This window comes from Zea mays, chromosome 7, assembly GCF_902167145.1.
Source record: "Zea mays cultivar B73 chromosome 7, Zm-B73-REFERENCE-NAM-5.0, whole genome shotgun sequence".
NCBI classification, from domain to species: Eukaryota; Viridiplantae; Streptophyta; class Magnoliopsida; order Poales; family Poaceae; genus Zea; species Zea mays.
The window spans coordinates 46,475,628-46,493,552 of NC_050102.1; the positions used below are offsets into that span (position 1 = coordinate 46,475,628).

Below are 17,925 nucleotides of genomic sequence, written 5' to 3' on the forward strand. Positions count from 1 at the left end.
ATGATTGAATCTTGGGGATCCTTGTTCTTGACGTAGGAAGAGAACATCCTCTTTTCCCCGTCATGTGGTTTGTGCATCCGCTGTCGATAATCTAGCTTGAGCCCCCGGATGCATAAACCTGCAAGGCAAATTTAGGCTTGTGTCTTAGGTACCCAACTCATGTTGGGTCCTACAAGGTTAGTTACAATAGTCTTAGGGACCCAAATGCAAGTCCTGTCCCCCTTACATTTGGCCCCTAATTTCCTAGCAATTACCTTCTTATCCTTTCTACAAATAGCAAAGGAAGCATTGCAAGCATAATAAATTGTAGAAGGTTCATTCATTACTTTCCTAGGAACATGAACAATATTTCTTCTAGGCATAGCATTTTTCTTAGCCAAATTTCTATGATGCATAGAAGAACTAGAAGCAAACATTGCATTTGAATCATAAGCATGTGAAACAACATCATTGCAACTCCTATCATGATGAACATTCCTAGAATATCTCCTATCATGGTATAAGAAAGCATGGTTCTTTTGAATACTATTTGCCATAGGGGCCTTCCCTTTCTCCTTGATGGAGATGGAAGCCTTATGGCTTGTTAAGTTCTTAACTTCCCTCTTGAAGCCAAGACCATCCATAATTGCGGGGTGTCTACCAACCGTGTAGGCATCCCTTGCAAATTTTAGTTTATCAAAATCATTTTTGCTAGTCTTAAGTTGGGCATTAAGACTAGCCACTTCATCATTCAATTTAGAAATTGAAACTAGGTGTTCACTACAAGCATCAATATTAAAATCTTTACACCTATTGCAAATTGCAACATGTTCTACACAAGATGTTGATTTATTGGCTATTTCTAACTTAGCATTCAAATCATCATTTATGCTCTTTAATCTAGAAATAGAGTCACGGCATGTAGACAATTCACAAGAAAGCATTTCATTCCTTTTAATTTCTAATGCAAGAGAATTTTGTGCCTCTACAAATTTATCATGCTCTTCATACAAAATATCCTCTTACTTTTCTAACAACCTATTCTTATCATTCAAGGCATCAATTAATTCATTAATCTTATCAACCTTAGTTCTATCTAGGCCCTTGAATAAACATGAATAGTATATTTCATCATCATCACTAGACTCATCCTCACTTGAAGAAGCATAAGTAGTATTGTTTCGAGTACATACCTTCTTCTCCTTTGCCATGAGGCAGGTGTGATGCTCGTTTGGGAAGAGGAATGATTTGTTGAAGGTGGTGGCGGCGAGTCCTTCGTTGTCGGAGTCGGACGAGGAGCAATCTGAATCCCACTCCTTTCCAAGATGTGCCTCGCCCTTTGCCTTCTTATAGTTCTTCTTCTTTTCCCACTTTCCACTCTTCTTTTCCTGGTCACTATCATTATCGGGGCAATTAGCGATAAAATGACCAATCTTACCACACTTGAAGCAGGAGCGCTTCCCCTTCGTCTTGTTCTTGTTGGGGTGCTCCTTGCGACCTTTTAGCGCCGTCTTGAACCGCTTGATAATGAGGGCCATTTCTTCCTCATTAAGCCCAACCGCCTCAACTTGCGCCACCTTGCTAGGTAGCGCCTCCTTGCTCCTTGTTGCTTTGAGAGCAACGGTTTGAGGCTCGTGGATTGGGCCATTCAACGCATCATCCACGTATCTCGCCTCCTTGATCATCATCCGCCCGCTTACAAATTTCCCAAGAATTTCTTCAGGCGACATCTTGGTGTACCTAGGATTCTCACGAATATTGTTTACAAGATGTGGATCAAGGACAGTAAAGGACCTTAGCATTAGGCGGACGACGTCGTGGTCCGTCCATCGCGTGCTTCCATAGCTCCTTATCTTATTGACGAGGGTCTTGAGTCTGTTGTACATTTGGGTTGGCTCCTCCCCCCCTGATCATCGCGAATCTCCCGAGTTCGCCCTCCACCAACTCCATCTTGGTGAGCATGGTAATGTCGTTCCCTCATGTGAGATCTTGAGGGTGTCCCAAATCTGCTTGGCGTTATCCAAGCCGCTCACCTTATGGTATTCATCCCTGCACAATGATGCTAGAAGAACAGTAGTAGCTTATGCATTTTTGTGAATTTTCTCATTAATAAATATAGGACTATCAGTACTATCAAATTGCATTCCACTCTCGACTATCTCCCATATGCTTGGATGGAGAGAGAACAAGTGACTACGCATTTTGTGACTCCAAAATCCGTAGTCCTCTCCATCAAAATGAGGAGGTTTACCAAGTGGAATGAGTAAATGAGCATTGGTACTTTGAGGAATACGAGAGTAATCAAACGAGAAGTTAGAATTAACCGTCTTCTTTTTCTCGTAGTCGTTGTCGTCATCCTTTTGAGAGGAGGAAGATTCGTCGCTGTAGTAGTAGACTATCTCCTTGATGCGCCTTGTTTTCTTCTTCCTCCCGTCTTTTCTTTTGTGGCCCGAGCCTGAGTCAGTAGGCTTGTCATCCTTTGGATCATTGACGAAGGACTCCTTCTCCTTATCATTGACCACCATCCCCTTGCCCTTAGGATCCATCTCTTCGGGCGATTAGTCCCTTTCTTGAAGAGAACGGCTCTGATACCAATTGAGAGCACCTAGAGGGGGGGGTGAATAGGTGATCCTGTAAAAACTTGAAACTTAATCCACAAAACTTGATTAGGAGTTAGCCCAATTAAGCCAAGTGGCTAGAGAGGAGAGCTTGCACAACACGATAAGCACAAAGAGATCAACACAGAGATGGCACAGTGGTTTATCCCGTGGTTCAGCCAAGTCCAACACTTGCCTACTCCACGTTGTGGCGTCCCAACAGACGAGGGTTGCAATCAACCCCTTTCAAGCGGTCCAAAGACCCACTTGAATACCACGGTGTTTTGCTTTCACTTTACTATATCCCACTTGCGAGGAATCTCCACAACTTGGAGCCTCTCGCCCTTACACTTTGATGTTCACAAAGAAGCACGGAGTAAGGGAGGGGTGAGCAACGCACATAAGACATGAAATCAGAGTACCAACACGCACACAAGTCACAACAAGAGCTCACAACACAACCTGACGAGTTCACAACTCAAATGGAGCTCTAGTTGCTATCACAAAGAATCAAATGCGCGGAATCGAAGTCTTGGTGCTTAGAGAATGCTTGGTGTACTCCTCCATGCAACTAAGGGTCCCTTTTATAGCCCCAAGGCAGCTAGGAGCCGTTGAGTGCATTCCAGGAAGGCAATTCTTGCCTTCTGTCGCCTGGCGCACCGGATAGTCTGGTGCACCACCGGACACTGTCCGGTGCGGATTTCTTTCCTTCTTTGGCGAAGCCGACCATTGACGCTTTGGAGCCGTTGGCGCACCAGACACTGTCCGGTGCACACCGGACAGTCTGGTGCCCCCTTCTAGCCGTTGGCTCGGCCACGCGTCGCGCACGGATTACGCGGCCGACCGTTGGCTCACCGAACAGTCCGGTGCACACCGGACAGTCCGGTGAATTATAGCCGTACGTTGCCGACGATTTCTCGAGAGCAGCAAGTTCGCCTGAGTCAGCCTGGCGCACCGGACACTGTCCGGTGCACCCAGACTGAGCTGACTTTGGCTGAACAAAGCCATCTTTTAATTCCAACTTGATTTTTCCTGTTTCCAGCATCTAGACATAATACATTAGTCTCCAAGACAATATACTAAGTCTTAGAAACATACCTTTATACTTGATTTGTACTTTGTCCACCATTTAACACTTAGGCACTTGTGTTGGACACTAAATCACCAAAATACTTAGAATTGGCCCAAGGGCACATTTCCCTTTCAATGTCGACTCGACGCCGGAGGTTGAGGGTGAGGAAGAATCGGTCTCATAGTAGACCACCTTCTTCATCTTCTTTTTCTTCTTGTCACCCTTCTTATGTGACTTGGTGGAGCCGGTGGATTCATCCTTGTGCTCCTTGTGCTTATCGCCGGCCTCCTTCGACAGAGTTCTTTCTTCGTTCTTCTTTCCCGAAGATCCGGGCTTTTCCCCAGTGATCATCTCCCTTTTGACGTGTTCTCTTGACATCACTTCGAGTTGTTAGACTCTAATGAGGTACTAAGATCTGATACCAATTGAAAATCGCCTAGAGGGGGTGAATAGGCGAAACCTGAATATTATAAACTTTGAACACGCACTTCACCCGAGGTTAGGGTTAGAAATAAATAATAATCAATACAAAGTGTGGAAGATAATTCTTTTTGCTATGAGTTGCTCAATCAATGTGGATAACTTTTGGAGCTAACTCAAAATATTGTGAGAAAGGGAACTTTTAGAGAGAGGGGAGACAGAAGAAACAAATCGAATGGTGATGATCAACACAAATGAACACGGTGATTTGTTTCCTGAGGTTCGGTTCCAATGAACCTACTCCCCATTGAGGAGGCCACAAAGGCTGGGTCTATTTCAACCCTTTCCCTCTCTCAATCGGTCACCTAGACCGGTTGAATGCTTTTTCTTAATCTCACGGGTCACAAAGACCACACAATTAGGTGTCTCTTGCTAGCTTTACAAATCACTTAGAAAGTTTAGAGAGAGATGAAGAAAGCAACCAAGCAACAAGAGAAACAATTGAAACACAAACCACCATCTCTCAAGTCACTAAACACTTTTGATCACTTGACTTCATTATGGCACTTGGAGAGGATTTAAGGCTTTGAATGTGTCTTTGGAGTGTATTCTTTGCTCTTGTATTGAATGTAGAGAGTGGAAAGCTTGGATAACTTGAATGGTGGTGGTTGGGGGGTATTTATAGCACCAACCACTATTCTAGCCGTTGGCTGACTTCTCTGTCGATGGACACACCATACATAGCACTGTTCATTGTCCGGTGCGTGCCACGCCAGCCGACCGTTGGGGTTTGGAGCTGTTGACCGTTGAAGTCGTCTGTCCTTGTGGTGCACCGGACAGTCCAGTGGCACACCAGACAGTCCGGTGCGACCCGACATCGCAGACTGTCTCTGACCTTCTGACGCTTCAGACTGCGGTGCTGTCGACCGCAGTCGACCATTGGCGATGTTGACCGTTGTTTCGTGGGCTTACCGGATAGTCCGGTGAATTTTAGTCGAGGAGTGCTTCGTTTTCCCGAGAGTGGCCAGTTCGCTGGGCACGCCAGCCTAGGCACCGGACACTGTTCGGTGCACACGAGACAGTCCGGTGCGCCACAGGCTGGTACAAATCTATTTTGCTCCATTCTTTTAGAATTTTCCCAAGGGTCATTTTCCTTATATGAATATGTGAACTTTATGCACCTGAGAAAAGATCAACTAGACAAACTAGTTAGTCCATAGGGTTTGTGATGGTCGTCAAACACCAAAATCGATTATAGAAATGATTGAGGCCATTTCCCTTTCACCTATACAATATAAGTGGGTGTATCATATTGAAACAACACTCAAATACCTGCGAGCCATGGTTGGAAATAAGGCAAGAGTAGAGGATGCATCATCGAAACTTTTTTTTGCTAAAGAAGGTTTCATACGAGTGTGTATTTCACAGAGGAACACATTGTCTATGCTCCTATGATGTGATACAATGTCAATGAGGAACCTCCTGTGATCTCAACATTTTCCAATTGAGAGGCATAACTGCTAGTAAGGGCACATTCTACCACCATAGCATGGAAGAACGAGTGGCTACTTTGCTATACATGTTCTCAAATACGGAAGAGATGGAGCCATATTTTATGTCGGTGTTTCTTTTGCTCCATAATTTCTTTGACATTACTAGATAATGACTTTAATTATTTAATTCTCGTATAGTGAGTTTAATGAGGAAAATTGGACACATATTCATCAACCTACAAGCAAACAGTTAGATACGGTGCGATGATATGAGCGACGAGGAAGACCTAATTTTGTTGATTGGTTTCTGGATCATGTAAAAGTCTTTGTATCCATCAGTTTGATGTCATTTAATCTTTTAGCGATATAGTATTTGTTATTTAACTCCATATCATTTGCAGTGCACAAAGACACCTAACATACATAAGGACTTAGAGACATCTATCTTATGGGACAATGACTTATAGAAGCTATGGTTAATACAATATCAATGGCTTTCGTTTTTCTTGTGCCCAATTTGAAGCTTCTCGTCCCTCATGCAGCCACATGTGATACTTGAGTTGTAACTAGGTCAATCGATGCACACGGTAGAGAAACTAATTAGTATGATGTCATTTAAAACATTCTTGAGTTTAATTTTACAAGAAACAAAAGTCTAAAAGTAGTATTCTTACTTTGTGATTTGTTCGATACTTGTAATGGGATTAGACAAAATTATGGAATGCGTGACTGAAGTCAAGTACAATGAACTATTTCGAGGTCATGATAATTTTATTCTTGCACACGAGTGCGAGCGGATGTACTGTATGTCATACCGAAGCTAGAAGTATGGTGGGTATTTAACAAAGTAAACCCTAGAGGGAACGGTTATATATATATACTCCTTGTATTGCTGGCCACCGAAAACAAAACCGTGCTCCTGTTGCGAGATGGCACCGTCGCTATATTGCATAAATCCTCAAACTAAGCCGTGAGGTGGTTCTATCGCAACACTGGGATGTTTGCTCTGTCCTAGGCTAGTTGTTTGCATTACAGACTGCCCTACAAAGAACGCATTCAATTATGTATCCTAAACTTATTTGAAACTGAAAGATGTTGCAATAATGTATCCTCCCACACGGAAACTATATGTAGGAAACAACGAACAGAAAATAGTGAGCTCTCAGCTGATGATGACGCACATGCAAATCTACAAATGGCAGCAAATTAACTTTATTGTTCAGAATCATAACTTATCCATTGTCTCTGTTTAGCTAATCGCCCAACCTGCTGAAAATAAGGAAAAGAAAAAAAAGATGTGCATAGTGAACAGATTATAACTGAATACAGATTATACGTCACCAATTTGGTAAAAGTGATGAAAATAAGGCAAAAGTGATGAAAATAATAAAAAAACGCATACCGAGCTGATGGCGATGGCATCAACGGTGAGGGACTCGGAAGGTCTATCGGCGGCACTCCATCCACTGTTCAGTTCAATAATAATCCATATATATTCTTCATCAGATCAATCATCGGTGAAGTTTTTTGTTTTTTGTTTCCGGCCGTACGTACAAACATGTGTACATATATAGCTTTCCGATCATCAGATCTCAAGAGGCAGCAGCTAGCTATTACGTACTTGTGTAGAGAAACCTTTGTGACTTACTTAGGCTGCAGGCCGCGGCAAGTAGATCGACACGTCCAGCGTGGCCACACACCGAGAAGAGCTCCACCATGCGCATGCGACTCATCGGCGCCGGCAGAAGCTTGCCGATGTCGCCGTCCACGACGTGGCACAGGCAGGTGACCGTGTCCAACGTGAACATGGAGCCGAAGCCGTCGCAGCAGGTGGCGTCGGGCGCGTACACGGTGGAGTTATTGGTGAGGAAGCCCGCGCACGGCATCATCCGCGCCAGCCATGGCCGGCACTCCCTTGGCTGCGGCGGCAGCTGTGGAATGCCGCCGTCACCGTCACCGTTACCTGGATCTGCGATGGCCCTGGCAAGGCCTCCTCCCACTCTGCTCGCCGCTGATGGTTGCAGGATAAGGGCGGCCATGGCGACCAGCAGTGTGGTGCGCTTGTTGCCTAGCGCCATCCTCAACTATAGACGCGCGCGGCGTGTGTTGAGAATTTGTTCGAGCACCGGTTTTTATATATATATATATAACCACTTTAGTCAACTGCATGCCTATGGTGTGGTGGATCACAAATCTTTTGATGGCACAGGCCTCCATTATTCACGGAAACTTGGTGTTTAGAAACAGGACAAATTCCAATAAACTTTTAACATATACTGGCGCTCCACTTCTTCATGGCTCCATGTTAACACGATAGATTGGGGATGAAGGAAGGAAGAAGAGAATGCTTGGAGAGGAAGAAGTACAGAAGCCAGTGGCTTTGCGCCGTGACAGCTGGGCTGCACACACACGCTACGCCACACCGGCTCATGGGCCACGGTTACAGGACATAGTCGCTGTTGTGGATCAGACGATTGGGCGCCCTTGCACGCGAGCTACGACGAAGGGCTTCAGGTAGACGCAGGTGTAACATTCCCCCTGTTGCGCCGCAGCTTGCCCCCCAAGCCGGCGCAAAAGGAAACGCCTGATGCAGGGAGTCCTCATCTTCCTAGGTCGCCATTGAGGCCGGCCACTTGGACCACTTGATCAAAGCTTGGTGGCGAGGACGCAGACCATGAAAAAAGATGCGACGATGTAGAACCTGCTCAGGGAATTGATGATCAGTGATATTAGCTGGAAGGACAGGAGAAACCTGATGAGCAGTTGGGGCAGCAAGCTTCAGCTGTGAAACATGAAACACCAAATGAACGGATGATGAAGGTGGTGTTTGACACCAAAATGAGCCGGCGGACTGTCCGGCCCTGAGGCCGGACGGTCCGCGCCTGTGGGCCGGACGGTCCGCGCGTGCGCAGAACAGATTAGGGTTCCGAGTTTTGTGCTATGGTTGTTAGCTAAAATCATGGGATAAGCTCGGAAATTAGTTTGTAAAGGGTCCAGCCCCCCTCCTCTATAAATAGAGAGGTATACGGCCGATTTGTAATCAACAATCGAATCAATACAACTTCTATTCGCATTTATTTCCAGTACAATTAGGAGTAGTTCTAGTCTAGTTCTAGTTTAGCCTCTCGATCCCCAAATTCTTCGCCTCTCTTCGACTCTACGCCGATTAGAGGAGTCTAGGTCGGCCGGCCCGAGCCTAGACAACCCCTAGGATCTCTCCTCCCCGACGGGGTCCCTCCCGGGAGCGAGATCCAGGCGCCGCCGGCGATCTTCCGCCGCCCCTGCGCACGCGCGGACCGTCCGGCTCCAGGGCGCGGACCGTCCGGCCGTCAGGCAGGAAACCCTAGCCCCTGTGCCAGGTCGCGGACCGTCCGGCCCCAGGCCGCGAACCGTCCGCGCCTGACCAGAGAGCACCGCCGCCGGTTCTTCTTGAGTATTTGGCGCTCCGAAAAAGCGTCAACATACTTTTTGGCGACTCCGCTGGGGACAACACATATAGACCTATCAAATCGGCCCTCAATGGTCGGTTCAAAAGATAGCTCTGAGGTTTCCACCAGCAATATCATCACACCGACATGGGAAGCCTTGCCGGCTGAAGAACAGCTCCTGTTCGAGGAGCGCCAGGAGCAGCTGATCCAAGAAGCAAAGGCGAAGTTCCTGGCTGACTTCAAAGTGGACAGGAACAACAAAGTCGTTCGACAACGGGCGACAGATTATGCTTCGCTCCGACCTACTACGATTACCCCAAATGTAAGTAGCACCAACGAACTCCAATCTCTTAAAGCTTACATAGACGAACAACGAGAACAGATGCAAAATATCATAGGGGTTATGCAAAACGATTGTAGGAGACTAGTACGTGCATTTGATAAATCTAGTATAGCAAATTTTCCTTCACACGAGGTTGAATTAGGAGATAATACACGTAATACATCGGTTAAAGGTTGTCACGACCAGTCACAACCCCCTTATGGGATGCCGATGGACACGTACCCTGAGCAAACGCAAATCGGCAGTAAACCAGCCGATCTACACATGTCCGGACCGTCCGCTCGCGAGCGCGGACCGTCCGGGTCAGCCACAGCCGGGCCCATTTTTAATGAGTTACCTAGACACGCACCCGAGCCACCACATAGGGCACCGAATTTAAACTATCCAGTCGGACGGTCCGCATACAACGACGGACGGTCCGCATATAATCACGGACGGTCCGGGTACGTATCCGGACAGTCCGCGCATGAGTCTTTTGAGGGGGATTATTACCTGAATCCTCGCCCGTCCCAGCAACACTTCCCATCACATTATGCAATGCACCAGCCCATTAATTTAGGATCCAGAGCCCAGGAAAGCTTTCCGGCCCCACCTAGAAGGCCGGAAAGAAACGATCAAACATATGAGCCATATAGGGCAAATGGAAATGCACCACGTAGCTCAAACCAATGGGGGGAACGACAACATACTAACATGCAACCAACCCCACCTATGTTTGACCAGAGAGCCGGTGGTCTTGCACCGGCTGCCATTGGTATAGTGAGGGAAGAAATAGCCGGGGCGTTCCGAGATAAGCTCGGAGTAAGCATGATCCCTGGAGGGCAATCATATCGGAAGCCTTATGACAGCCGATTTGATCACCACCCATACCCACAGGGAACCAGGATACCCGAGTTTGCAAAGTTTTCGGGTGACCAAGGAAAAAGCACGCGTGAGCACATAGGCCAGTTCCTAGCACAATTAGGAGAATTGGCCGACACCGAAGCATTCCGTGTGCGTTTATTTTCATTATCCTTAACAGGGACTGCATTCACATGGTATGCCACGCTCTCTCCTAATTCCATTTTGTCATGGGGAGACTTAGAGCAAAAATTTCATGAACATTTCTTCTCTGGTGATTATGAGCTAGATTTAGTAGACTTAGTGACCCTACGACAAGAAAAAGATGAATCGGTTAGTGATTATATCCGGAGATTCCAGGATACGAGAAATCGATGCTTTCAAATTCATTTAACAGATAAACAACTGGCGGGAATAGCCTTTGATGGATTGCGCTATTATTTAAAAGAGAGAATAGAAGGCATCCAGTTCTTTACTCTAGCACAATTACATCAGAGAGCTTCGGCTTGTGAAAGCCGAAGCAAAGAACTAGTCAGAACGGTTCATCATAATGTCCCTATAGTAGAACACAATCAAAGTAGTTCGGACGATGAACCAAAGAAAGTTTACACTGCCGAAATAGTTTGGCCCGAGCAGGCCAAATCTTCGGCTTGCTCCTCCTTGCAGTCAGTTCAAAAGGAACGACAGGAGGAGGTTAAGTTTACATTTAATGTCGGCAAATGTGATAAGATATTCGATGAATTACTAAAAAATGGTAACATTAAAATTGATTATATCGTTCCACCTGCCGACGAACTAAAGCGTCGCGCATACTGCAAGTGGCACAACTCATTTTCCCATGCCACTAATGATTGTAATGTGTTCCGACGACAAATTCAATTGGCCATTGATGATGGACGATTGAAATTTCAGGAGGACACGGAGCCCTTCCCAATGAATGTGATCGACTTTAATGGCAAAAAGGTCCTAATTCGGCCCAACACAGCCGATAAGGGCAAAGACAAAGAAGTCATCATCGGCAACGCACGGGAGGCCGATGGAAACAACAAAATTTCTTGCAGGAAAGTGATGGCCGAGAAGACTCCTAATGGAGGGGAGACACTGAAGGTAACCATCACAAACTCCAGCGCTGGGGGGCAAGCACAGACAAAGGGATATGCGCGAGAACCCATACTACGCATCGCGGACGGTCCGGTGTCTAGGCGCGGACGGTCCGTAACATCACTGGACGGTCCGAAGCGTTCCGACGGACGGTCCGGCAACGTCGAAGAGCCGCGGCGACCACGTACCTTCAAACCACGACGACCAGAAATAGGTACGTGGAAAACTAACACGTTCAAGGCAACTGGTCGGTTGGTAAAATCTAGCCCGACCTTTGATCAATTATTGTCTAAATATGTGAAAAAGAAGGCTGGCTCTAGCGACCGGCCACCAAAGGGACCTCGCTTACCCACCCAGGTGCGACGGCAGGTTAGGCCGATTGGACCACCACACCAATCGGAAAGGACGGGAGGTCATAATGTTCAATTAAGACCTAACGTACCCGCATGGACACCTCCACCACCATATCTACATATGCCATATTCATACACATACATACCTCCACCATACGTCCCAAATCAAATGTGGGGCATGCCACCATACCCATTTAGGATGCCACAGTACCCCGCTTGGGGGGCACCCCAAACATCTGTATTCAATAGGTTGACACCTCCAGTACAAGACCGATTGAGAGCCCCTCAATCTGGTCCACAAGCATAGGCCCAGCAAGATTGCCGAACAATTCGGCCCCAAAGGCTGACTAATCCGGCAGGGGGGCATACAGCTACAACCTCCAACAATACGAAAAAGGGAGACGTCATTAAAATAGGAACGACAGATGTCATCGTACAACAAAATAACGAAGGGCCGATGATTTTTGGTGAATCGGCCAACACAAACAAAAAAGAAAGTACGACTGTCAATAAAATAGCCGATCCAAAATACTCCATGCCCCGATGGTGCCCATCGGGATTGACACGATCGCAAAAGCGAAAATTACAACGCCTTAGAGCAAAGGAGAATCAGGAGAAAGAGGCGGAAAAAATATTCAATGACACACATCCGCAGTATCCGCCACCACAAAAGAGATGGAGACCAAAGGCCGTTGAGGAAAATCAAACGGCCATAAAGACAGAAAATAAAACAGCAACTGTGCAGCTCTTTGCAGGTATAGCAGACAGTCCGGCTATAAAGACCAGACCAACCATACAGGACGCGGACCATCTGACCCCTGAGGTCGAACCATCCGCACTACACCAAGACACCACCAACGATGTACCGACACCCATGGAGGAAGATGACCTACAAGGGGAAGACCTGGTCGACTACGAAGTTACGCCAGAACACTTGGAAAATTAGAAAAAGTAAGGTGACAGATTGGTCAAGATCGCTATGACGCTCGACGGTGTTGGGACTGACAGTTCGATCAAAGCTAAAAGAGTCACGTCCGTTGAGTCAACCATCGGGACTAAGGCCACTACGTATCATCCTAGCAAGTGTCAAGATGCCTAAGAAAACTGATGGGATCACATCGAGTTAGTTGCTTTTGATTCGCTCAGCTCCACCAAAAGGCAGGGGGGCATATGTTTGACACCAAAATGAGCCGGCGGACTGTCCGGCCCTGAGGCCGGACGGTCCGCGGTCCGGACGGTCCGCGCCTGTGGGCCGGACGGTCCGCGCGTGCGCAGAACAGATTAGGGTTCCGAGTTTTGTGCTATGGTTGTTAGCTAAAATCATGGGATAAGCTCGGAAATTAGTTTGTAAAGGGTCCAGCCCCCCTCCTCTATAAATAGAGAGGTATACGGCCGATTTGTAATCAACAATCGAATCAATACAACTTCTATTCGCATTTATTTCTAGTACAATTAGGAGTAGTTCTAGTCTAGTTCTAGTTTAGCCTCTCGATCCCCAAATTCTTCGCCTCTCTTCGACTCTACGCCGATTAGAGGAGTCTAGGTCGGCCGGCCCGAGCCTAGACAACCCCTAGGATCTCTCCTCCCCGACGGGGTCCCTCCCGGGAGCGAGATCCAGGCGCCGCCGGCGATCTTCCGCCGCCCCTGCGCACGCGCGGACCGTCCGGCCCCAGGGCGCGGACCGTCCGGCCGTCAGGCAGGAAACCCTAGCCCCTGTGCCAGGTCGCGGACCGTCCGGCCCCAGGCCGCGAACCGTCCGCGCCTGACCAGAGAGCACCGCCGCCGGTTCTTCTTGAGTATTTGGCGCTCCGAAAAAGCGTCAACAGGTGGCAAATCCAATTTATATGCAACGGAGCCAATACGAGACAGCACCCGAAATGGACTAAAGAATTTGTATGCCAATTTCTGGTTAGCCCGAGGTGCTAAAGATGATTGGATGCACGACTGGAGCTTGACAAACACCTCATCTCCCACCTGAAACACGCGCTCTGATCGCCCCTTGTTAGCCTGTCGTTTCATGCGTGCACGAGACCGAACCAGATGTTGTTTGATGAGCGCTGTTATAGCTTCTCTGTCACACAGCCATTGATCAAGGTCCGAGGAAGCCACAACAGTATCAGGCTGAATACCAAAATGGCATGGTTCATAGCCATATAGAGCCACAAATGGAGAGTGACCAATGGACGAGTGACAAAACGAATTATACCAGAACTCAATAAGGTGGATCCAGGAAGCCCATTTGGAAGGACAAGCATTGATGAAACAACGAAGAAAGGTTTCCATCGTCTGTGCCACACCCGGATTTAAGGGATAAAGCCGGGTGCGTCTCATATGTGCCCAAAGAAGAACAACACATATAATGACAAAGTGTATAGAGATAAATGTCACAAATATCATAAATGTCATCATTACATAGCGGAAGTCTTACAAAAATAAATGATAAATATAAAGCGAACTAAACGTCCATCATTGGCGCCATAAAGTTGACTGAGAGACGCCACCTAGATCAACTCGTACTCCTCATTGTACGGCTCCTCTTGGACCACATGTTCTTCTCCTGTGGAGGGTTTATATATAGCAAGTCACAGAAGATCATAGCTCAACAAGTTGTGGGGAATAATGTGCATGAACTCGCCAAAGGTGGGAGTTCATGTGAAGTGTAAGGCTGACCAATAAATAGGGGTTAAAGCCGAGCATTGCTTTTAATAAGTTGGTCAAATTTTATTAGCAGTTACTAAATGTAAGTAGATACCAAACCAAAGTAATAGTAGATAAAAATTAATAATATATCCCAATGTGATGCAAATGACAAATTAAATTTAATTCCATAATTTAATCATGCGAGAGTCCTGAGTTGCTCATGACCGTGAGCACGGCTAGTATACCAGTTTTACACTCTGCAGAGGTTGTACCATTCCTATGTCGTTAGGGTTAGCTAGACCCTTATACACTACCGAGGTGAATGGCTAGGGATCCACTATGAGACCTTTACAAAGTTCCACTAGCTTTAGAAAGCCCGCTACAATTTCTAGGAAGAGCAATGCAGGAATCTCCCGTCTGACCGCCATCGCAGCAAAATCAACCCGGGAACCTCCCTACACGCATACTCCCCTACTACCCTTACCCCTATCGGGTAAGTTAGTTGAAAGTCGCCTAGAGGGGGGGTGAATAGGGCGAAACTGAAATTCTCAAAAATAATCACAGCTACAAGCCGGGTTAGCGTTAGAAATATAATCGAGTCCACGAGAGAGAGTGCAAAACAAATCGCAAGCGAATAAGAGGTGTGACACGTGGATTTGTTTTACCGAGGTTCGGTTCTCGCAAACCTACTCCCCGTTGAGGTGGTCACAAAGACCGGGTCTCTTTCAACCCTTTCCCTCTCTCAAACGGTCCCTCGGACCGAGTGAGCTTTTCTTCTCAATCACTTGGAACACAAAGTTCCCACAAGGACCACCACAAGATTGGTGTCTTTTGCCTCAATTACAAGTGAGTTTGATCATAATGAAGAATCAAAGAAAGAAGAAAGCAATCCAAGCGCAAGAGCTCGAAAGAACACAAGCAAATCTCTCTCTCTAATCACTAGGGCGTTGTGTGGAGTTTGGAGAGGATTTGATCACTTGGGTGTGTCTAGAATTGAATGCTAGAGCTCTTGTAAGTAGTTGAAGTGGGAAAACTTGGATGACTTGAATGTGGGGTGGTTGTGGGTATTTATAGCCCCAACCACCAAACTAGTCGTTTGGTGGTGGCTGACTGTCGTATGGTGCACCGGACAGTCCGGTGCACACCGGACATGTCCGGTGCGCCAGCCACGTCACCAGGCCGTTGGGATTCGACCGTTGGAGCTACTGACTTCTGGGCCCGCCTGGCTATCCGGTGTACACTGGACAAGCACTGTAGATTGTCCGGTGCACCGTCCCGCGCGTGCCTGACTTCTGCGCGCTTCTGGCGCGCATTAAATGCGCCTGCAGGTGACCGTTGGCGCGAAGTAGCTGTTGCTCTGCTGGTTCATCGGACAGTCCAGTGTACACCGGACATGTCTGGTGACTTATAGCGGAGCAAATTCCCGAGACTGGCGAGTTCCAGAGCCGCTCATCCTTGGGGCACCGGACACTGTCCGGTGGACACCGGACAGTCCGGTGAATTATAGCGGAGCGCCTCTGGATTTTCCCGAAGGTGAAGAGTTCAGCGTGAAGTCCCCTGGTGCACCGGACACTGTCCGGTGGTGCACCGGACACTATCCGGTGGTGCACCGGACAGTCCGGTGCGCCAGACCAGGGCACACTTCGGTTATCCCTTTGCTCTTTTGTTGAACCCCAAAACTTGGTCTTTTTATTGGCTAAGTGTGAACCTTTGGCACCTGTATATCTTATAGACTAGAGCAAACTAGTTAGTCCAATTATTTGTGTTGGGCAATTCAACCACCAAAATCATTTAGGAACTAGGTGTAAGCCTAATTCCCTTTCAATCTCCCCCTTTTTGGTGATTGATGCCAACACAAACCAAAGCAAACATAGAAGTGCACAATTGAACTAGCTTGCATAATGTAAGTGCAAAGGTTGCTTGGAATTGAGCCAATATAAATACTTATAAGATATGCATGGATTGTTTCTTCAATTTTTGACATTTTGGACCACGCTTGCACCACATGTTTTGTTTTTGCAAATTCTTTTGTAAATCCTTTTCAAAGTTCTTTTTGCAAATAGTCAAAGGTAAATGAATAAGATTTTTCCGAAGCATCTCCAAAATTTGAAATTTTCTCCCCTTGTTTCAAAATGCTTTTCCTTTGACTAAACAAAACTCCCCCTAAATGAAATTCTCCTCTTAGTGTTCAAGAGGGTTTTGATATATCAATTTTGAAATGCTACTTTCTCCCCCTTTTGAACACAATAAGATACCGATTTTAAATTTATCAATTGAGAATTATATCAATTGAAAAACTCTTTTAAAATAAGGTGGTGGTGCGGTCCTTTTGCTTTGGGCTAATATTTCTCCCCCTTTGGCATGAATCGCCAAAAACGGAGTCATTAGAGCCCTTAGAAATACTCTCTCCCCCTTTGGTCATAAATAAGTGAGTGAAGAATATACCAAAGTAGAAGAGTGATCTCTCCTCCAAAGATGGAGAGTTGCTCGGAGCGATGACGAAGGATGAGTTACGGAGTGGAAGCCTTTGTCTTCGCCGAAGACTCCAATTTCCTTTCAATACACCTATGACTTGGTTTGAAAGAGACTTGAAAACACATTAGTCATAGCATATGAAAGAGACATGATCAAAGGTATATAAATGAGCTATGTGTGCAAATCAACAAAAGAAGTTCCTAGAATCAAGAATATTTAGCTCATGCCTAAGTTTGTTAAAAGTTTGTTCATCAAGGGGCTTGGTAAAGATATCGGCTAATTGATCTTTAGTATTAATGTAAGAAATCTCGATATCTCCCTTTTGTTGGTGATCCCTCAAAAAGTGATACCGAATGGCTATGTGCTTAGTGCGGCTATGCTCAACGGGATTATCCGCCATGCGGATTGCACTCTCATTATCACATAGAAGAGGAACTTTGGTTAATTTGTAACTGTAGTCCCTAAGGGTTTGCCTCATCCAAAGTAGTTGCGCGCAACAATGGCCTGCGGCAATGTACTCGGCCTCGGCGGTAGAAAGAGCTACGGAATTTTGCTTCTTTGAAGCCCAAGACACCAAGGATCTTCCCAAGAACTGGCAAGTCCCCGATGTGCTCTTTCTATTAATTTTACACCCTGCCCAATCGGCATCGGAATAACCAATTAAATCAAAAGTGGATCCCCTAGGATACCAAAGCCCAAACTTAGGAGTATAAACCAAATATCTCAAGATTCGTTTTACGGCCGTAAGGTGAGCTTCCTTAGGGTCGGCTTGGAATCTTGCACACATGCATACGGAAAGCATAATATCCGGTCGAGATGCACATAAATATAGCAAAGAACCTATCATCGACCGGTATACCTTTTGATCGACGGATTTACCTCCCTCGTCGAGGTCGAGATGCCCATTGGTTCCCATGGGTGTCTTGATGGGTTTGGCATCCTTCATCCCAAACTTGCTTAGAATATCTTGAGTATACTTTGTTTGGCTTAGGAAGGTGCCTTCTTGGAGTTGCTTCACTTGAAATCCTAAGAAATACTTCAACTCCCCCATCATAGACATCTCGAATTTTTGTGTCATGATCCTACTAAATTCTTCACATGTAGACTCGTTAGTAGACCCAAATATAATATCATCAACATAAGTTTGGCATACAAGCAAGTCATTTTCAAGAGTTTTAGTGAAT

The 17,925-nt window shown here is 46.4% G+C and overlaps 1 protein-coding gene across 5 annotated transcripts; it reads right to left on the reverse strand.

Annotated features, from left to right (window-relative positions):
• Positions 1–4,418: 4,418 nt before the first annotated feature.
• On the reverse strand, positions 4,419–8,400 carry LOC100276131 (uncharacterized). 5 transcript variants are annotated; one of them, NR_159958.1, is made up of 3 exons: positions 7,210–7,680; positions 6,964–7,027; positions 4,419–5,249 (listed from the first exon to the last, which is right to left on the reverse strand). NR_159958.1 is itself a non-coding variant. In XM_035960450.1 (3 exons), the coding sequence occupies exons 1-3, from the start codon at positions 7,637–7,639 to the stop codon at positions 6,049–6,051; spliced, it is 573 nt and encodes a 190-aa protein (XP_035816343.1). In that variant the 5' UTR covers positions 7,640–8,393; the 3' UTR covers positions 5,287–6,048. The 5 variants fall into 5 exon arrangements, 4 of the variants coding, with proteins under 4 accessions (XP_035816343.1, XP_035816342.1, XP_035816344.1 ...); XM_035960450.1 differs by lacking the exon at positions 4,419–5,249 and adding an exon at positions 5,287–6,127 and having other exon boundaries at positions 7,210–8,393; XM_035960449.1 differs by lacking the exon at positions 4,419–5,249 and adding an exon at positions 6,314–6,827 and having other exon boundaries at positions 6,964–7,058; positions 7,210–8,400.
• Between the last annotated feature and the right edge of the window lie 9,525 nt (positions 8,401–17,925).

What these genes read in the sequence shown, in the direction of transcription:
- LOC100276131 (XM_035960449.1), bottom strand. Translation starts at nt 7,639, where the DNA reads ATGGCGCTAGGCAACAAGCGCACCACACTGCTGGTCGCCATGGCCGCC. An exon ending in TGCCGCGGCCTGCAGCCTAA is followed by an intron (nt 7,059 to 7,209) that starts GTAAGTCACAAA and finishes GATCTGATGAAG; the next exon opens with AATATATATGGATTATTATT. An exon ending in ATGCCATCGCCATCAGCTCG is followed by an intron (nt 6,828 to 6,963) that starts GTATGCGTTTTT and finishes TATTTTCAGCAG; the next exon opens with GTTGGGCGATTAGCTAAACA.